The 22376-nt window shown below is 41.4% G+C and overlaps 1 protein-coding gene across 1 annotated transcript in view; it reads left to right on the top strand.

Annotated features, from left to right (window-relative positions):
* SDK1 (sidekick cell adhesion molecule 1) overlaps positions 1-22376 on the top strand; it is a 687887-nt gene that overhangs the window by 446521 nt on the left and 218990 nt on the right. Inside the window, exons 10-15 of the mRNA XM_084641923.1 lie at positions 228-422; positions 1587-1703; positions 1967-2134; positions 5361-5463; positions 7489-7665; positions 21322-21458. Of these exons, the coding sequence (XP_084498049.1) occupies positions 228-422; positions 1587-1703; positions 1967-2134; positions 5361-5463; positions 7489-7665; positions 21322-21458 (897 nt within the window). The remainder of the gene's footprint in view (positions 1-227; positions 423-1586; positions 1704-1966; positions 2135-5360; positions 5464-7488; positions 7666-21321; positions 21459-22376) is intronic.

Raw genomic sequence — 22376 nt, 5'->3', positions numbered from 1 at the left:
GCTTTCTACAGTATATCATTGTCGTTGATAACATGACCTGTATTTACCATTGATCAAACGGTGCTTTTGTACTATATATATATCTATTTGGGTGGGGCAAGTTAGGCTACACTGGGCTCAATTTTGAGCTCAGATATTTGAATATAGCATTGCTGCGTACTTTGATTGTACAGAATATTCAGTGATCTGCAAAGAATAATAGTGAATTGGTTTTGTTCGATATGTAGGCATTCCCGTTCCCACTCTAGCCTGGTATAAGGACTCTGTTCCTATCAACGAGCTACAAAATCCTCGTTACAAAGTGCTAATGAATGGCGGGCTGCAGATCCAGGGACTGCATCCTGATGACTCCGGAATCTTTCAGTGTTTTGCCAGTAATAAAGCTGGAGAAATACAGACTCACACCTATCTGGATGTAACCAGTGAGTAAGGAACTATGGTAATGATTAATGAGAGCAATGTTCCCATTTCAGATAATTGATTGAAGGGCCACAATCATTTGTATAGTCTTCTGGACAGCTTTGTGGGTGCAGTGGATTGATTCAGATTGATTGAATTAAATCTATAGAGGCAACACCTGCACTTCCATAACCTTGTAAGTGTTCTAGAGCTAATGCACTCATTGTGCCTGATCCAAAGCACACTGAAGTCTATGGAAAGACTCCTATTGCCGTCAATGTGTTTTGGATCAGGCCCTTATTGCTTAAAAAAAAATGGGGGGGAGGAGAATTGGGGTCTCTCTCTCTTCCTTTTAGTTCTATGGTTGAGTTTTCCTATTCTAATGCTTTATATAATTCATGCTACTGTTTTATGATTGTGTAGGATGAGACTTTAGGTATATTTTGCATGGGGGGAAAAACACACATAAAGTCAGAAGTTCGAAGTAAAACATATTTTTCAACAGTAAAAACCAAGTTAAATGTTTTAGTTACTGAATCACTCTGTCATCTTATTTGTTGGGAAAATTCCATGGTTGCCAATGTAATGAGCTTTTTTTAAGTTCAAGGACAATATACAAGTACTGACCAGAATTCTTTGGGCTTTAGAAAACAGATCTGCAACAGTTCGATATCTATGTGGGAAGCGGCAGTAAAAAAATGTAATAAAGTGCACCTGGGGGAAAATAAGAAAGCAAAAACTTAGACAATGTATTGAATGAGAATCAGATTCTAACTATTTTTGGCTGACATTTAACTTTGAAAGTTAATGTCATTTTCAAGTTACTTTTCATCTTAAAGAACTCTGTATTATGAAGATGAAAGCAAATAGTTTTGTTTATCTAGATTTCTGTATTCCCCAAAACACTAATTTTACACCTTTCCACTTTTATCATTAAGATCTCTTGCTTGTACTTGTACAAGCACTGATAGATTTTATTTTCCGTTTAGGTAATAAACTGTGTTAGATCATTCCTAGGAGATGAATAATGAAAGGTTACAGTCACTGCTGAAGGGTTTTTATTTATTAGTGTCATGTCCTTCTCCACGATCGGCTCTATAAAAGTGGAAGCAAACCACTCCAGGATGGTAGTTAAGGGATTGTTTTGATAGATGATCCCATTAATTTTTTTACTTTTTTAATTCCAGATATTATACCAACATTTACCCGACCTCCAGTGGACACTACTGTTACAGAAGGGATGACTGCAGTATTAAGCTGTGAGGTTACCGGGGCTCCAAAACCTGCCATAACATGGAAAAGAGGTAAACACTTATTCTGTTGTGAAACCATAGTGAATTCCTGCTCTGTTCTCCCTTCGAATACTTTGGGAGAGTCCATTCAGCATGTACTTCTCACTTTTCTCTAGTTTGTTCTGTGCAAGAAGAGGGTGTATGGGTGTGTGGGTGTGTATGCGCGATTGTGTAAGCACCTTGTGTGGTTTTGTTACTTAATCTTTTGGAATTTCATCGCTTAATTCATGCATTGCAAATAACGAGTCATGCTGTTTCGTCGTCCTATGTTTCAGGGAACCAGATCTTAGCCAGTGGCTCTGTCCAGATTCCCAGGTTCATTCTTCTTGAATCTGGTGGGCTCCAGATTACTCCCGTCTTCCTCCAGGATGCTGGCAATTATACCTGCTATGCAGTCAACTCTGAAGGAGCCCTGAATGCTTTCTCTATCCTGACTGTCTGGAGTAAGGATAATGCTTTATTTTAAATCTAACATTAATCAAGGATTAATCAGTTTTTGGTGTGCACTCAGGAAATTGTCAAACTATTATGCAGTTCCATTTTATAGAAAAACTTGTATAAATTAATAGGAATAATGTTAACATGTTGCCATTAACAGCAGGAAAAAAAAATCCTGAGTTAAGAATAAAAATCCTTTTTATAAAAAGTATATTGCTCTCCTCTCTTTCCCTCTCTTCGAAGTGCAGCTTGGGGACTGATTATCCTTGGGGCGGATGGTGCACGTTTTACATCTATTCATTCCCAAAAGAATGTAAACATTCCACCTTATGATCTTGAGCATATCTGTGGAATATACTGGCAGTAAATGTAATGTAAGACACACTTGTCATATATGGATGTCGTATTGATATTACTGACTATGCATATGGTTTAAGTATTAGGATGTGTATTGCTTGGTATTCAGATGTATTTAATGGCGCACAGCAGGAGGTCTCCATTATAATTCATTTCTCGATGGAGCAAATACCTGTAATAGATAGGGTTCCTGTTCATTTTTTCTCTCTTGCTGAACTTTTATGATTGAATATAACTACACACTACATGTACAGCAATGAGAACTCCATTACAGAGCTAACAATCTTACACAGGTACAACAGATAATACTGACATAGTACATGGTGTTCATACACTCATAGAATATCAGGGTTGGAAGGGACCTTAGGAGGTCACCTAGTCCAACCCCCTGCTCAAAGCAAGACCAAACCCCAGCTAAATCATCCCAGTCAGGGTTTTGTCAAGCCTGACCTTAAAAACCTCAAAGGATGGAGATTCCACCACCTCCCGAGGTAACGCATTCCAGTGCTTCACCACCTTCCTTATGAAAAAGTTTTTCCTAATATCCAACCTAAACCTCCCCCACCGCAACTTGAGACCATTACTTCTTGTTCTGTCATCTGCTACCACTGAGAACAGTCTAGATCCATCCTCTTTGGAACCCCCTTTCAGGTAGCTGAAAGCAGTTATCAAATCACCCCTCATTCTTCTCTTCTGCAGACTAAATAATCCTAGTTCCCTCAGCCTCTCCTCATAATGTGTTCCAGCCCCTAATAATTTTTGTTGCTCTCCGCTGGACTCTTTCCACATTTTCCACATCCTTCTTAGAGTGTGTCCCAAAACAGAACACAGTACTCCAGAGGAAGCCTCACCAATGCCAAATAGAGGGGAATGATCACATCCCTCGATCTGCTGGCAATGCCCCTACTTATACATCCCAAAATGCCATTAGTCTTCTTGGCAACAGGGGCACACTGTTGAGTCAAATCCAGCTTCTCATCCACTTTAATCCCTAGGTCCTTTTCTGAAGAACTGCTACCTAGCCACTCGGTCCCCGTAGTCTGTAGCACTACATGGGATTCTTCCGTTCTAAGCGCAGGACTCTGCACTTATCCTTGTTGAACCTCATCAGATTTCTTTTGGCCCAATCCTCTAATTTGTCTAGGTTCCTCTGTATCCTATCCCTACCCTCCAGCGTATCTACCACTCTCATAGTTTAGTGTCATCTGCAAACTTGCTGAGGGTGCAGTCCACGCCATCCTCCAGATCATTAATGAAAATATTGAACAAAACCGGCCCCAGGACCGACCCTTAGGGCACTCCGCTTGATACCAGATGCCAACTAGCCATTGATCACTATTCGTTGAGCCCAATGATCTAGCTAGCTTTCTATCCACCGTATAGTCCATACTTCTTTAACTTGCTGGCAAGAATACTGTGGGAGTCCGTATCAAAAGCTTTGCTAAAGTCAAGTAATAACAGTGTTAGTAATATTAGACATAGTGCATCATGATTGCAATGTTGTTTTAGCTGTGTTTGGTCCTAGACTATTTGAGAGACAAGGTGGATGAGGTATGTTGGTGAGAGAGACAAGCTTTTGAGCATACACAGAGGTTTTCTTCTTTGTGTAAACTCGAAAGCTTCTCTCCTTCACCAACAGAAGTTGGTCCAGTATAAGATATTGCCTCACCCAGGTTGTCTATAATAGTATGATATCTCTACTTGTACAGATCTGATTCAGGTGGTCATCTCTTGTACACCTGTGATTTCTCATTTGTTACGGGTTATCATCTCTACCGGAATTTGGGATTGCATTCCTTTTATCCATCCATCTTCCACACTTTTCTGTCTGTCTACCTGTTTCAACTGATGATATGAGCTGCCACCACCTCTTTGCTGAGCATAATAGAAATCTTTCACATTTGATCTAGTTGCTATAGTTACAAGCAATTATTATGTTCTGTGTCTCCAGAGATGTTTGAATGAAGATAGTTTTGCAATATTTGGGAAAGCACCTCTTTCTTATGAGCAGGGCCAGCTCCAGGCACCAGCTTTCCAAGCAGGTGCTTGGGGTGGTATTCAGAATGGGGCGGCAGTCCGTATCCCGCGGCAGCAATTCGGCGGCAGCTCTGCCGCTCTTCCGGGCACGGCGGCAATTTGGCGGCTGCTCCGCCGCTGTTGCAGCGGCAGCAATTCAGCAGTGACTGCTTGAGGCGGCAAAATTGGTAGAGCCGCCCCTGCTTATGAGGAACATTCATGCTCCTTGATACTGCTCCTCTTCTACCCTCATTGCATAGGCTTGATGGGATAAGGTGCCATTTACATTTTCCTGTTTCTGAATAATTTTTAGAGTATCTTCTTTCCTTGCATGGCTTTTGACTCCAAATAGCATGACTGGGCTCCCGAACAACAATATATTATTGTTGACTTATATGGCACCATAGATGTTCTTGGTACTTTATGACTTTGGGATTGCCAGTAACTGGTTGCAGCAAAGACAACAAATAACATTTAGTACTCTTCTAGCACTTTTCATATTCAAAGCACTGCCTGCAGATTAACTAAAAACTGCTCATGCTGGTGTCCTCTGCTGCTTCTCTGAAGTCTCTTCATCACATACTTAGGACCTCACCTTTACATAGTTAAATTAGATTTGGGGGTGGGGGAGACAGAGAGATCCACATAAAGTAGTCGTAAGAGTGTCCTGCCTGTTAGATTTAACTACTGAGCAACTTTCCATATGCCATACAGAAAGCTTCATGCTCTCAAACTCACATTGCCAGAGTGAAAGAGAGCTTCTTGCCCTGAGTGACAAATAACTCATTCATTGCCTTTTGAGAAAGACAAGATAAAAGTCTGCAATTTTACCTGAACAGTGGCTTCTGTTCTTTTCAGATCGCACTTTTATTGTTCGCCCTCCTGAAGACAGCACTGTTATTAAGGGAACCACAGCCACTCTACAATGTGATGCAACTCATGACCCTAGAATTTCAATCAGGTTGGTGGTGTCCATTATTGTTTGTGTGGCTTATCTGAACTTAATTTTACAAACTATCTGAGTGTCATTAGGTGAGAAGTTTCAGGATCCCAGATTTCAGCATCAAACCCTTGATTACTGCATCATAAGGTTGTAGACTGCATCATTAATCATATAAATTCCATTTTCTACTTCAGTCTTATGTATTATTTACAATGAGCTATGTTCCACTTCATGACTTCAATACAGCCTTCCATGATTTTACTGTCAAGGTTAATACACTATCAATAAAACCAACTTGTCAGAAGCTGCTATTTAATGAGAGTAAAGCCCAAAGGGATCAAATAGGACTTCAGAAGTGTTTACATTGGGGGTGCTGAAACTCTAGGAGAGGGGTTGTCCCCACTCGCTGAAACACTTTAATAACTAAAGGCTAAATTCTCATTTAATTTAACCCGGTATAATGGAGAGCAGAACTTGCCTCTAAACTAGTAGAGCTGCACACAGGATTTAGAGGAAGCTCACTGCTTTTAACAAAATGACAGCATTGAAATATGCACAGTTTAAAGGCACCACACATGAACGAAAAAAATTATTTGTGGCTCTGAGGATTGTTTTCAAAATGTTAGAAAACGACAGTGCAGAGAACCTATAAATTTATGTAAACACTTTTAGACCATACTTGATTGTATGGCTATGGGCTGTGTATACACATGTTTTGTAGCTGTATATATGTATCTAAATCTACACACACAAGGCTAGATCCTCTGGCATGGCAGCCACTTTGTATTGTGTTTCTGGTGTAGTCTGGCAATATACCTGGTGTAACTAGCTCAGGGAGGATCAGTTCAGTGTAAGTGTGATCCTACACCAAACAGAGGGGCTCTTAAGCCACATTCCTTCCCTTCTGCTGTCATAAAAAAGTATGGGGGGTGTGGCTAGAGAAATAGGGAAGTAAAGGTGGTTCTATTTTACACTGATACTGGGCTGCATTTTTGGCCCCTTTTGGTTAGAACAATAGGGTGAATGGTCTGTACCAAATATCAGCTGGATCAGGAGAGTGCAAAGGAGAGCTTTAAACAATCTTTGCACATATACCACCTCCTGACTTTCACTTTGTGCATTTTGGCCACACCCAAGGATCTGGCCCATAAACACATACAGTATAAAAATCAGAGTTGGGTAAATACTTGTGGAAAATTTTTGCAGTATTTGCTTAAATTGAAAAAATGAATTAACTTGGGCCACAACTTCCTTGCACCGCTTTTGTATTCAATTTTTGCAAATATTTTTGTGACTGAGTTTTACTTGTACAGACACCTACTGGAAGGCTATTTTAAGCTTATGTTTGGGTGTCCATACCTGAAATGAGAAAAGGAGTACTTGTGGCACCTTAGAGACTAACAAATTTATTTGAGCATAAGCTTTCATGAGCTACAGCTCACTTCATCGGAGGATGCATCTGATGAAGTGAGTTGTAGCTCACGAAAGTTTGTGCTCAAATAAATTCCTTAGTTAGTCTCTAAGGTGCCACAAGTACTCCTTTTCTTTTTGCGGATACAGACTAACACTGTTGCTACTCTGAAACCTGTCATACCTGAAATGGTATTTTTTTATGGAATGGGATAGTGTTAGATATCACAGAGATAATGAAATGAGTCAGATGAAGATTCAATCACACTGCTTTTACCTAAGAATGTGTATTAAGTTACTTGCAGTACAGTACTTCATAAAGGCTTTACCAGCACCTGTTAAAGATGGCCTACAAAATTCACTCATAATTTTGCTACTCATGGGTAATATACTCATTCCCTATAGCTATTCCATCATTTATACATTGTTTGTGTATATCACATTTTCTTTCTGGTCACTGGTCTAAGATCGAGGTCGGAAAAGTTTAAAGGTCCTGAAAATATTAGTAGTGGTCTATCAGTTTAGCTCCATTTTTACTGTAGATTTTTAACAGCTGATATCTCCTTGTTGTACAAATCTTTCTGAGCTTTCTTAGTTGTACTTGTTAACATTTTGAAACATTGTAACATCCAGGTATGTTTGGAAGAAGGACAGCATGGTAATAAACCCATCTAGCAGTTCCAGAGTTACAGTAGAGAAAGGTGGTACCCTCCTTATTAGCCAGACCTGGTCAGGTGACATCGGAGACTACACCTGTGAGGTTATTTCTTTCGGAGGAAATGATTCGAGAAAGGCTCGACTAGAAGTGATGTAAGTATTCCGGCTGTCTGGCTTTTGATGGCACATTATATTTGGTTTTTAATTCTCTTGAGCATTTTGTACTGTTTATTTCTATTACTTTTTAAAAGAAAAAGTTAAGCCAGTTCTTGCTAATGACACTGCCTTAAGAGAACCTCAGTTTTGTGTCGTCAGTGTAGTACAGAAAGCAGAATTTAGCTCATTATCTTCTGTGACAAAGTTCCTGCTCTACCTTGGTGGGTCTTGCGCTTATTGGTGGATTTGCTCGATTTGGAGCTTCACGGCAGCCCTCAGCTTGGCCGTATTTCTGAATTCACAGACCAGGTCGACTCCTCCTGTGTCTGACCAGGAGTTGGGAGGATTTGGGGGGAACCCGGGCCCACTCTCTACTCCGGGTTCCAGCCCAGGGCTCAGTGGAATGCAGGTGTCTACAGTGCCTCCTGGAACAGCTGTGCGACAGCTACAACTCCCTGGGCTACTTCCCCATGGCCTCCTCCCAACACCTTCTTTATCCTCACCATAGGACCTTCCTCCTGGTGTCTGATAATGCTTGTACACCTCAGTCCTCCAACAGTCCATGTTCTCACTCTCAGCTCCTAGTGCCTCTTGCTCCCAGCTCTTCACACGCACACCACAAACTGAAGTGAGCTCCTTTTTAAAACCCAGGTGCCCTGATTAGCCTGCCTTAAGTGATTCTAGCAGCTTCTTGATTGGCTGCAGGTGTTCTAATCAGCCTGTCTTAATTGTCTCCAGAAGGTTCCTGATTGTTCTGGAACCTGCCCTGTTACCTTAACCAGGGAAAAGGGACCTACTTAGCCTGGGGCTAATATATCTGTCTTCTATTACTCTCCTATAGCCATCTGGCCCGACCCTGTCACACTTCATTAAGGGCAGAATTTGGCCCTGACATTGGTATTTAATTAACAATTCTGATGATGATGTGTGAGCCAGAATAGAATGTCCTTCATTCACCCTTAGCTGTGTTGATTCTGTCTAACAGGGAGTAAAATGCAATAGAATTTTATTGGTATCACTCAAGTCATAAGCTATGACACTGATGTATGTATGGAGCATATCTGTTGGGTATGAAGGTAATGTTTTTATATAGTCATTTTTCTGAGTTAAACTGCACTTTAGTGTAACTAAAATAGCATCTGTTTCTGCTGGTCACTCCTGATCGTCTCTTAGAGAAGATTCTTATGGTTCCTCTTACCGCCTGGCAGTGTAATGTGTTCCCATCTGAGATTTGCTACACGGTGCTCAGTTTTATACAGCATTACTCACAGCACCAAGGCTAGATCAGATGCCCATTTTGAGAGAGCTGTCATACTTTCTCTTGCTAAATAAGCATTCTTCCACTCTCCTCCTGGAGTGCATATCTACTGCTGGGTAGTCTCCAACAGTGGGAATTTTTGAGGACCATTCCAAATATATTATCTCCTCTCAACCATCTTCACTTTCCATTTATCCAGACTTCTTTGGAGCCTTTGTGGGCTTTGGCAATGTGTGTGGTAGTTTTTTGAAAGGTGGACAGGCGAGAAGGAGGAAAGCTGCCACATCTTTATAACCAAGGCTTTGAAGCCGAGCTACAAATCTGTGTTGACGTGTGTCACACTCCTGTGTCTTAAGTAATCTGAATAGTTCTCAAGTCTGTTCAGCAAAAGGCAGCCTTTTATGTTGTGTTCTGGAGCAGCTGCACTAACAGATGCATTCACCCCCAGAGGATGGTAGGTGGTGGTGATGTCACTGCTCGCCTCTGGGGGTTTTATCAATAAGGAACAGTGTTACACCCCATAGAACTCCGGCCAGTGGAAGTTACCTGAAAGGGGCATATCTCTCAAGTGTCCTGGGCCTGTCCCTCTCTGCAATCCTGCCCACTTTCTACTCTGCTGGCTAGTTTTGGGTCCCCATGCAGAGTGGAGTCCGTTGTCACTCTGTCCTCACTCCTTGGGGATATTCTGCTACTGATAGTCTATACCCAGGCTTCTACCACAAGAATCTAGGGAATGGATCAGACCCAGTCTGTTTAGAGAACTCCAGTAACTGGCAAGTCATTCAGTTATACTTTTGAATTGTAATATTTTTATCTCAGTGAGATAAAGTACTGCAAGAACACAAAGGAATACTGTGTTTTTTGACAACTTGCATTATTATTTGGCTCAGTAGCACAAATCCACAAAAAACAGAGACATATATAATACAATAGAAGTGAAATTGAGAAGAAAATACTTGGAAGGAAATTCTTGAAGTAAAATTTTAAATTAAAAAACAGCTGCTGTATGCATGATAGATCTAGGCAATTCCCTAGTCTCACAAATAACTCTTGTGGAGAATATTAACAAACACTGGATGTACATTCTTATCTGTGAGCATTCACATCAAAGGCTTTGGCCAAATGCTCAAAAAGAGGCTCTCAATCAGTGATAGCCTTGAGTATTATATCTTAGTTAACTTTGCAATCTGTTAGAGTTGCCTCCTTCCTCCACCCTGGATACCTGTGTATCTTTCCTCTACCTCTATGCAATTAGAGGGATATTTTCTAAGCGTCAGGATCCCAACACAGGCTACCAGGGCCAAGGGACAGAACAGGGGCAAACCTGAGCCTCAGGAGTAGCTGAGGAGTTCATAGTCGGGGATAGACTGGGGTAGATATCAAGAGTCAGAGTCAGGTTTCAGGATCCAAGACAGGAGGTGAAGTCCAAATCAAGCCGAGGCCAAGCCAGGAATTCAAGACCAAGGAGCAGGAACGGTCATCATGGTTACAGAAGATCTGTGCTGTTGCCTGGACACTTCCTGGAACTTTCTATATAGTGCAGGGAGAGAATCAGGAGCCGGGGGCTGCTGTAGGTCAAGTCATTAAGGTGGAACTTCCCATCGTCTGTGTCAACTGTGGGTCAAGGAAAGTGGAGCATAAGGTGACTACAGCTGTTGTGGATGGTAGCCTGGAGTTGCCAGCTGTCTGGTAGCTCTACAAGCCTAGGTTCTAGACCCCATGGGGCCCTACACTAAGGTGTAAAGGACACAAATGCATTGAAAGTCAATCAGTTCAAAGCCCGTATTTGCCACAGACTTTGTGTGACCGTAGGCCATTTAATATTTCTTTGACTCAGTTTTCCCATCTGTAAAATGGGAATGTTACATAACCCTAGTAGACCTCCCTGTGCTGAACACTCCAGGCTGTTGTGTTTGGCCTCCAGCTCAATAGACTCCCTGTGCTTTAGCCTTCCCTTGATCTGAGTAGGCTGCAGCCTTATTTCTTTCCTTGATGTCCTTGGCACATTTCCTAGGCACAGAAGCTCTGTCCATTCCCCTTATGGAAATGGGACCATGAGGCCCAGCTGCTATATGTACCAGGACCAAGTCTAATCTCCCATATTCCCTAATAGTATAAGCACACCCTCTCCCAAAATTCCACCCTGTGGGCACTCTGGAGTTACAGTTCACCTCTTCAAGGACACATGATGGGTTCAGCACATAACCCGTACAGACTTTGCAAAGGTTTCTAAACACAATTACTCTTTGCTTTAGCTAGCAGAAGAAATATATAGTTCTAGACAAAACAATAAACACATGCTTCCCTGCTTCAGATCTCTCACTAGTATTTAGCATTCTCTGAGCATAGAGCAAAATCATCTAAGATCCACCCCACTGTCTGCACTACTTCTCCTCCTAATCATGAAGTGTGTCTCTCTCCTGTCAGACTGTTTCCTTCTCCTCACTTCCAAAATGGCTAGTGAGAGATCCTGCCTTTTATAACCTCCCATCCCCTTTGTCAGATGACCCTCTGCTCAGCCTTATCACATCATCAGGTGATCTGTTGCTTAGTAACCTCTCTCCTGGAATTCAGACCAGAAAACTGGTGTGCCATGGGTTAGGGTAGCAGCCAACAATTTGTCCAACGGTGTGCCATTTGAATGGATGATTGTCAAAGTTAAATGTCCTTCTGTTATTAGCCTTGTGCCAGGTGCATGAATTTCTCCTTTTGCAACTTTTGCATTTTAGCTCAATATGGAGACAAAAGATAGCAGACAAGACAACCAAGTTCTACATTCAGAGTGGATTTTGCAGTCTGGTACAGATATACAGAAAATCCCCAGTATCAACCAGAATTCATAAGCTGCACATAGGCAGATTCCCTGAATCGTCACAAGGAACAACAAAGCTTCCTTCTTCAACCCTTTGTCTGTCTTGTCTATTTAGAATATAAGCTCTTTTAAACAGGAGCTATGTGTGTATATGTGATGCCTAACATAATGGGTCCCCTACTATGACACAAATAATAGATACCATTAATGGGTGCTGTCATGAATATAAAGGGAAGGGTAAACCCCTTTAAAATCCCTCCTGGCCAGAGAAAAAAAATCCTCTCACCTGTAAAGGGTTAAGAAGCTAAAGGTAACCTCACTGGCACCTGACCAAAATGACCAATGAGGAGACAGGATACTTTCAAAAGCTGGGAGGAAGGAGAGAAACAAAGGGTCTGTGTGTCTGTCTATATGCTGTTTCTGCCAGGGATAGACCAGGAATGGAGTCTTAGAACTTTTAGTAAGTAATCTAGCTAGGTACGTGTTAGATTATGATTTCTTTAAATGGCTGAGAAAAGAATTGTGCTGAATAGAATGACTATTTCTGTCTGTGTATCTTTTTTGTAACTTAAGTTTTTGCCTAGAGGGATTCTCTATGTTTTAAATCTAATTACCCTGTAAGGTATCTACCATCCTGATTTTACAGAGGGGATTTCTTTACTTCTATTTACTTCTATTTTTTATTAAAAGTCTTCTTGTAAGAAAACTGAATGCTTTTTCATTGTTCTCAGATCCAAGGGTTTGGGTCTGTGGTCATCTATGCAAATTGGTGAGGCTTTTTATCCAACATTTCCCAGGAAAGGGGGGGTGCAAGTGTTGGGAGGATTGTTCATTGTTCTTAAGATCCAAGGGTCTGGGTCTGTAGTCACCTAGGCAAATTGGTGAGGCTTTTTACCAAACCTTGTCCAGGAAGTGGGGTGCAAGGTTTTGGGAAGTATTTTGGGGGGAAGGACGCGTCCAAACAGCTCTTCCCCAGTAACCAGTATTAATTTGGTGGTGGTAGCGGCCAGTCCAAGGACAACGGGTGGAATATTCTGTACCTTGGGGAAGTTTTGACCTAAGCTGGTAAAGATAAGTTTAGGAGGTTTTTCATGCAGGTCCCCACATCTGTACCCTAGCATTCAGAGTGGGAAAGGAACCTTGACAGGTGCAAACAGTACAGAGTGTCTTCCCTGATGCATATCGCTTACAATATGAGGTTTTAATTTTTGATTTATTTTATGCTTGCAAAATTTTCTCAATTGCAAATAGAGAAACATGTGCAGATTGAACTTCTGTTTCTGTTGCATCCAAAACTCATAATGTTTGATCCTGAAAGTAATTGCGAGTAATAGAGCATGCCAGCTTCATTCATCTTATCTTTATAGTCCTGCCCAATAAGAAGATATACACAGAGGAAACTTTCCATTTTCCCATAGCTCAATAAACTCAAGGAAGATCAGGCTGGATCTCTCCAGACAATAAGGTTTGCTGATTCCAACTCAAAAGTATGCTAAGGGTTCTTGATACATTTAAAATATGTAACAATATCTATACCTGACATTACCTGCTGCACCATACCCTCCTCCCCCACTATTCATTTGAGGAATATTTTTTGTTGAATGAATGAATGAATGAATGTGACTGGGAATCATGGTAATACCCTACACTGTTGGGAAAATAAAATCTCCCCAAAGACCAAAAGCTTTTTATTCTCCCCCCCCGCCCCCCACTACAAAGGAAATTACTTGTTTAAAATTTAGGGGGGGGGGAAATACGCATAATACAAAATAGACAATTTATATTTGGCAGCCATTCATCTTGCTAGCTTTAGTCCTTTTTCCAGAGTTTTCCACTTCCATTGTTCTTCCCCAAAACTGGAAATCAAGGAACTGGAGCTCTAACCACTTACAGCAGATATCATCCTATGGACTTCAAAGTACTCCTAAGTATTTTCATTGTCAGTCACTTGTCGGGGAATTTTGGTACCAGATAAATAATGGTAGATCTTAGCAATGTGCAGTAACAAAAATCAAAATGACACCTAATTAAAAAGCCATTTGCTATGGATTCCATATCCCACAGTCGTCTAATATCTTGGCAGTCCCTTGCCTTTTCTACCTTCATTCTCTGTGGGATGGAGCAGAAAACCCCACACCAACAGAGAATGGGTTAAAGGGAGCCAATAGGCCCAGCTAGCCCCACCCTGCTACAGTTGCTATTCCTGCAGCCAATGCCAGGCCTGGAGTGGGAAGAGACAGAGAAAACACTCAGCTCAGGGCTGACTGACGAAGACACGGGATGCAATTCCGTGTCTCTGCAGCCACGACAACCAATGAGAGAGAAGTGCTGCATCCCTGACTGAAAAAGACTGTTGAGGAAACTGGGGAATGCCCAATAGTGATTGGACTCTATTTACTCGAAGGACATTGTGGGGCCACAAAGATCACAGAGGGCTGAAGGTCATAGAAATACCCAGTGAACATAGGGAATAGAGACTTCCTCCCCGGCACTGAGCTACCTGCAGCTGTGGCAGGAAGCCAGAAGAGTCAACCAGGAAGCGTTAATCCAGGGAAGCCATTAGAGAATTGGTGGAGAAGGTGTGCATTGACCTAGACCCTGCGTAAGGGAGTTGATCAAGCCTAAAAACCAAACACACAAAAAGCCCCCAAAGACCCACACTTCAAACAAACGTGTCCCTACCTTGCTACAGTGGATTTGGATCATTTGCTAAAATGAATAGCCAAGCAGAAGGCACAACAACAGCAACTCTTTCAACAAATGGCCAACCAGCATCCGTGGCAACTACAGCAGCAGCTTGTACAGCAGGTGGCCACCATACTACGGATATCCACCACACTGGAGCCTATAAGCCTCAATCCAGCAGTGGCCCCTGCCCCTGCCAGGCTTGTAGTAAAGCCTGCAGAGCTGCATCCTGCTTCTTTGCCAGTCAGCCCTGAATTGAGCCAGGCTCTTTCCTTTTCTTCCCCCTTCAGGGATGGCATTGTCTGCATGTATAGCAGCTGTAGCAGGGTGGGACTAGCTGGGCCTTTAGGCTCCCTTTATCCTTCTCTGCTGGTGTGGGATTTCTCTGCTCCACCACACTGTGTATTTCACAGTTTCATGGGAACAGGAAGGAAGTCAGGCAGAAAGCCTCCTCCTCTCTAAGGAGAAGGTTTTAGTTGTTTTCGAGCTCTCTATTGGGCTGTTACCCAGGATATAAAAATTACTGACAAATCCAAATTGGAAAAAAAACAAATACAAAACTATTTTTAACTATTCACCATCAAATGTAAACTAGCAATAATGATGGTTAATTTTTAAAAGTATGTGCTTTTTTAGACCAAGAAGACAGAGTAAGATACAAAAACTCTCCCTCAGGCATCTGTGGATTTGACCTCCATGGAGGTAAATCCAGTGTTGGCTCCAGGAATGAAATCAGAAATAAATCTGTCTGATTTGACTCTGGCCAAACTTGTAATTTCTCAATACAGCCATGATATAGGCTTTCAAGAAGGCACACTCACCGGAGCGTCTGTTCTCTGTATGCACTACAGTAATCATTCCTGTGTTAGGAGTTTGGTGAAACAAATGGGAAAGCTCTGAACAGAAGACAGGCTCTTCATTTAATATGTTAGAAACATTTATGACGATGCCATCAAGGCAGTGTGATTTGTTAGATTTCCTACCTTGACTTCCTAGGAAGTTGTTGGGCCATCAGCTGAGCTACCTGCTCCAGAATTTAACCTCTGGCAGTTATGAGCTGACTCAATATTACAGTATTTGTTTCTAACATGTATCATCTGCAACTCTCTGACATTATTCTCTAGCCCTATCACCATGACTGCACATTCATTCTTGTTTGCATAACCCCTATTCTAATTGCTTTGTCAGAGTCCCATCACATGACCTCAGTGGCTGTCTCAACCTCAGACATGACGGTATGAGGCAGATGCAAAACTATATCACCATAGCAAGTCTTCTTGTGGAAGTTATGGAGAAAAATGACCACACCTGAGTCCTTAGCGTGAGAGGTGCATGGTCTGAGCTCATGATATTTCTTATGTGAGAACTTCATATTTTCCTATTTGTAACTTGGGAGAGTGAGAAAAAAAAATCATTTCTTGAATTAAACTAATGACAGCTGTCCTAGGAATGTTCCATGCCCCATACATCATTGTCCCAAGTCTCGTTCACTTCCTTGGTTTGTTCGAGGCAGAACAGTCCTAGGTGGAAGTTCCTCTCAATCTAAAACACAGTTTAAATTATCATGCAAGCACGTGACTTTCAGTATGTTTAAGCAACAAGGGAAAACAATTTCTTAGAGAAGAAAAAAAGCAGCATTCTCTTTGGGGGAATGAATATTCATGATGTTGATGGGGATTCATTTATCATTTCCTTGCACGCTTTTCTCTTCCTTTGCCACCATCTCTTATGCACAAAGTGTAAGTGTTTTATAAAGTGGGGAATTAATATTTGTTAATCTCCACTTTGGGGCATTTCAGAGAGAGCAATACACTTCCCCACTCCAATTTCTTTTTAATTTTAAATGTTCATTTCTCGTCAGGTGTGTTTCTTACACACACTCTGTATCTGCCTCAGGGGGCTTAACTCTGTGCACACCATCTGTTGCTAGACAAGGTAGACCCTTAAGATTAAAGGAAATTACATTAGTGGTGCTAGGTGTATTGCATGAAAGTTACAGTTCATGGTGTTAGGGCTCTCTGTGAACAGAGCGTACCTCCCATTTCCTTCACGCTGCTAACTGATTGTCCTGCATATTAGCATTATCATTTGGTGTGAATCTGACAGAATAATCAACTCAAACCAAATCCTAAGAACAAACATGTTTAAATTCAGTTTATGCTTAAAAAGAACGTTAACTCACATATCACTACCCCAGACAAATCTCCTGGGTTTCTAGACAAGCTTGACACTCTCCGTTTTATCTGTCAGAAAGCCATTTTAGGTCCCTGGACAAGTTTCACCACAGAACTGAGAGTGAAAAAGGATATGTCCATTTTCCTCTGTAAAATCGTTCACTACTTACCCCCCCCCAAAGAAAAATGCTATCCTGCAAACTCTTCCCCAATTGAATAGCTTCTTATATCCCCAGATGAACTTAAATGCAACTCTCTACATTTACAAGAAAACAGGATTAACCAATCAGTATAAATACTGACAACATCCTTAATACATTCAAATAATTGTTTATGAAGTGCTTAATAAAACACTTATTTGGGTGGAGATTGTTGCAACCCCGCCCCCCTTACCACTCCCCCCCACCCATAGCCATTGCTCCTATGCAATGCCCTGTGCTAGTGTCTTCTTCTGGAAGAGTCTGTGGCTGCAGCACATCTTGGCCCCATTCCCCACAGGGTCTTGTGATAGATGAAGGAGGGCTGTGACATTGGTGAGCAGCTACGCAACCAGCCATTTCACTCTCCTCCCTTCAGCAGGTTCCTTTGCCAGCTTAATCGCAAATGTGTTTTCCGAACCAAGGTGCACAGGTTGATCTGGGATTAGGATGGAATACACCACAGGACCCTTAATGTGGTTTAATGTTTAATTCAAAAATAAATAACCCACCTTCTTCCTCCCACAAGAAATCTGAAATTCAGAGCATGGTTTGCACTGCTCTGATTTAAAGATACGGTCTGCATTGGAATAGTTTGTAGGTTTATATGTGCAGGCGAAGGAGTTTGTTGTGCTTTTTAGAGAGCAGTAAATATCCAGCAGTTTAATGAATTAAGAAAATAAATGAGTGCATTTGCTAATTCAAGAATGTCAAGTACAATTATGGCTTTTTGCTCTGACTGGCATAGGTCAGCAATAATGGATGTTGAGGAAGAATTTACAGTCAGCTCTGACAGTTGGAGGAGAGGTAGATCAAATGGGTGACAACCAGCACTCCCTCTTCTTCTGCTTTCCTTGACTGGGAGAGCTTGGCCCTCAGGGACTGAGATGGCAAGAAATAGAACTCAGGTTTATAAAATATAATGACTATCCCTGTTTTGTATGCGTTGTAGATCAGCATTCAATGAATGCAGCAGAATTTGGTTTCTGCACCTCATTGTACAGCCTCCATCACTTTCAGCCAATGAATCCAAATGAAGTATTTTTCATGTCACGTGTATTTTTAGGAATTGCACTTTTTAATTGAGGTTGTGGGTTTTTTTTAATGTTCATTTAGCATTTCCATGGAGTTTCTGCAGGCATTTTCTCTATATTTTCTGCTTAGATGCTTCCAAAATCAATTTTATATGAGGGAAAGATTCTACCAATGACAGTTAAAAGCCTTCATCCACCCGTAATCAAGCTGTTTTTTGTAGCCTAAAAATACATATGCTAATTTTGATTACTAACTCTGTTTGGATAGTGTCAATGAGTATGAAAAATTCCATGTTAAATAATGTCTCTCGTGTGTTTTACTTTGTATATGTTTTACTTCTATGCATTGCTAGGATATCCTTGGGTTTTTTAAAAAAGAAAGAAGTATTAACCAGGTTGTCTCAATTTAAAAAAAAAAGTTTGAATTTGGCTTTTTCCAAAGCAAGTCACAGTTCCATTAGCTGTTGCACTGTCAACCATAGGAATCTCGGCATAAATTACATTTTAGAAACAGGACAAAACTGGATAATTCAGAGATCTATTTTATTTTTTTTTTCCAGTGGCTACTGGTACATATACAACTATCGAACTGCACAGTCTCAATGAGTGGATGAGATGATGGTGTAGGGAGGTGGGGTTTAGATTCATTAGGAGCTGGGGAAACTTTTGGGAAAGGGAGAACCCATACGGGAAGGATGGGCTCCACCTAAACCAACATGGAACCAGACTGTTGGCACTTAAAATTAAGTATTGACTGGGTACATGTCACCTCAGGACAGGATGCAGAGAAAGTTTCTTGACACCTTAAATGACTGCTTCTTGGAGAAGCTAGTTCTGGAACCCACAAGAGGAGAGGCAACTCTTGATCTAGTCCTGGGATCTGGTCCAAGAGGTGAATATAGCTGGACCACTTGGTAACAGTGACCATACGATAACTACATTTAACATCCCTGTGGTAGGGGAAACACCACAGCAGCCCAACATTGTAGCATTTCATTTCAGAAAGGGGAACTACACAAAAATGAGGAGGTTAGTTAAACAGAAATTAAAAGGTACAGTGCCAAAAGTGAAATCCCGGCAAGCCGCATGGAAACTTTTTAAAGACACCATAATAGAGGCTCAACTTAAATGTATACCCCAAAATAAAAAAAACACAGTAAGAGAATCAAAAAAGTTCCACCGTGGTTAAACAACAAAGTAAAAGAAGCAATGAGAGGCAAAAAGGCATCCTCTAAAAAGTGGAAGTTAAATCCTAGTGAGGAAAATAGAAGGGCACATAAACTCTGGCAAATGAAGTGTAAAATATAATTAGGAAGGCCAAAAAAGGATTTGAGGAACAGATAGCCAGAAACTCAAAAAGTAATAAAAAAAATTAAGTGCATCAGAAGCAGGAAGCCTGCTGAACAACCATTGGACAATCGAGATGCTAAAGGAGCACTCAAGGACGATAAGACCATTGGGGAGAAACTAAATGAATTTTTTGCATCAGTCTTCACGTAGGGTGACCAGATGTCCCAATTTTATAGGGACAGCCCTGATTTTTGGGTCTTTTTCTTATATAGGCTCCTATTACCCACCAACCCTCTCCCGATTTTTCACACTTGCTGTCTGGTCACCCTATCTTCACAGCTGAGGATGTGAGTGAGATTTCCAAATCTGAGCCATTCTTTTTAGGTGACAAATCTCAGGAACTGTCCCAGATTAAGCTGTCATTAGAGGAGGTTTTAGAACCAATTGCAGTAATAAGTCACCAGGACCAGATGGTATTCACCCAGAGTTCTGAAGGAACTCAAATGTGAAATTGCAGAACTATTAACTGTAGTCTGTAACCTATCATTTAAATCAGCTTCTGTGCCAAATGACTGGAGGATAGCTGATGTGATGCCAATTTTTAAAAAGGGCTCCAGAGGTGATCCCAGCAATTACAGGCCAGTAAGCCTGACTTCAGTACCTGGCAAACTGGTTGACATTATAGTAAAGATTGAAATTGTCAGACACATAGATGAACATAATTTGTTGAGGAAAAGTAAACTTTTTTTTTTAAGGGAACTCATGCCTCTCCAATCTACTAGAATTCTTTGAGGGGGTCAACAAGCATGTGGACTAGGGGACTCCAATGGATATAGTGTATTTAGATTTTCAGAAATTCTTTGACAAGGTCCCTCACCAAAGGCTCTTAAGCAATGTAAGCTGTCATGGGGTAAGAGGGAAGGTTCTCTCATGGATTGCTAACTGGTTAAATGATAGGAAACAAAGGGTAGGAATAAATGGGCAGTTTTCAGAATGGAGAGGGGTAAATAGTGGTGTCCTCCAGGGGTCTGTACTAGGACCAGTCCTATTCAACATATTCATAAATGATCTGGAAAAAAAGGGTAAACAGTGAGGTGGCAAAATTTGCAGATGATACAAAACTACTCAAGATAGTTAAGTCCCAGGCAAACTGCGAAGAGCTGCAAAAGGATCTCTCAAAACTGGGTGACTGGGCAACAAAGTGGCAGATGAAATTCAATGTTGATAAATGCAAAGTAACACACATTGAAAAACATAATCCCAACTATATGTATAAAATGATGGGGTCTAAATTAGCTGTTAAAACTCGAGAAAGAGATCTTGGAGTCATTGTAGATAGTTCTCTGAAAACATCCACTCAATGTGCAGCAGCAGTCAAAAAAGCGAACAGATTGTTGGGAATCATTAAGAAAGGGATAGATAATAAGACAGAAAATATCATATTGCCTCTATATAAATTCATGATACGCCCACATCTTGAATACAGTGTGCAGATGTGGTCACCCCATCTCAAAAAAGATATATTGGACTTGGAAAAGGTTCAGAAAAGGGCAACAAAAATGATTAGGTGTATGGAACAGCTTCCATAAGAAGAAAGATTAATAAGACTGGGACTTTTCAGCTTGGAATAGAGACGACGTAGGGGGGATATGATAGAGGTCTATAAAATCATGACCAGTGTGCAGAAAGTAAATACGGAAGTGTTATTTACTCCTCCTCATAAAACAAGATCTAGGGGTCGCCAAATTAAATTAATAGGCAGCAGGTGTTTTTTCACACAACGCACAGTCAACCTGTGGAACTCTTTGCTAGAGGATGTTGTGAAGGCCAAGACTATAATAGAGTTCAAAAAAGAACTAGATAAATTCATGGAGGATAGGTCCATCAATGGCTATTAGTCAGGGTGGGCAGGGATGGTGTCCCTAACCTCTTTTTGCCAGAAGCTGGGAATGGGAGACAGGGAATGGATCACTTGGTGATTACCTGTTCTGTTCATTCCCTCTGGGGCACCTGGCAATTGGGCACTGTCAGAAGACAGCATACTGGGCTAGATGGACCTTTGGTCTGAGCCAGTATGGCTGTTCTTATGAACAAGTCTGATGTTATATGAATGTCTAACCTTCTACAAGCATCAGGACAAATGAAGTGTAGATTGATTTTCTGTGGGATTTATCCCTTCATTTTTTCTTTTCTTTTAAAATAGTGAGCTGCCTCATTCCCCTCAGAATCTTCTGGCCATCCTGAATTCTTCATACAGCCACAGTGTGATGCTTTCCTGGGTGCGTCCCTTTGATGGAAACAGCCCTGTTCTCTACTATATAGTAGAGTTGTCTGAGAACAGTAAGTGGAGTCAATACATTGCAACCTCTTGTTTCTTAACTATTCAACCTTCATTTCAGGCTTAGCTTTTACCAGAGCTAGTGACAAAATCTTAGTGCTATTTGCATATCCAGAGAGAAGTATGGTTTCCGCACAGGACTGGGAACAAGAACTCCTGAGTTTTAATCTAGATAAACATCACATCAGAAAGGTTATGAAGAAAAACAGGCATGGTCTGGTGATTAAAGTAATCAGCAAACCTGGACTCCATCCCCAGCTCTGCTAGTGAATTGCTGTATGATCTCAAGCAAGTCACCTAACCTTTCTATGCCTCAGTTCCCCATCTGTAAAATGGGGATAGTAATACTTTTTCTCTCAGCCTCTGTCTGTTTTGTCTATGTATTGGAAAAGGGATTCTCTCTTGCTAGGTGTTCATATGACTCTGAACACAATGGGGCCCCAATCTCAGATGTAGGCTCTAGACACCATGGTAATGTTAATAATTATTTTAATGGCTTACCAAAGATGCTGGAAGTGGAGGTAACGATGCACTCTGCCTTCAAGACTCCCATCCTTAATGCACATACAGTTTCATATGTTAACTCCAGCTTTCCCTCTTCTGCTATTTTAACGCCCTTCCTCTAAGTTGGCAATTGAGGCTAGTGCCTAGAAGGATACCTATCTTCATAGGTTGCAAAGCTGGCCATTCTGAACTGTCACTCCTCACAATTCCCTCAGGCTGCCACTTCATGGCACTTTGTTTGCAGTGTTATCCAGGGACATAGCTAATGCCACTTTAGAATTTGACTGAGGGCTGAGGTGTACAAAGGGCAGTTATTTTGCTCCTCTTTCCCGTTTTGGGGGATCAGTCACCTTAGCGAGACTCTCTTGTCTCTACTACCCTGAGAAGTGGAAATGCAGGCCCCCAAAATGGATTTC

Source organism: Lepidochelys olivacea, assembly GCF_965140295.1.
Source record: "Lepidochelys olivacea isolate rLepOli2 genome assembly, chromosome: 10".
NCBI classification, from domain to species: domain Eukaryota; kingdom Metazoa; phylum Chordata; order Testudines; family Cheloniidae; genus Lepidochelys; species Lepidochelys olivacea.
The sequence above is the reverse complement of the archived record's forward strand: the minus strand, read 5'-3'. Positions and strand labels throughout refer to the sequence as shown.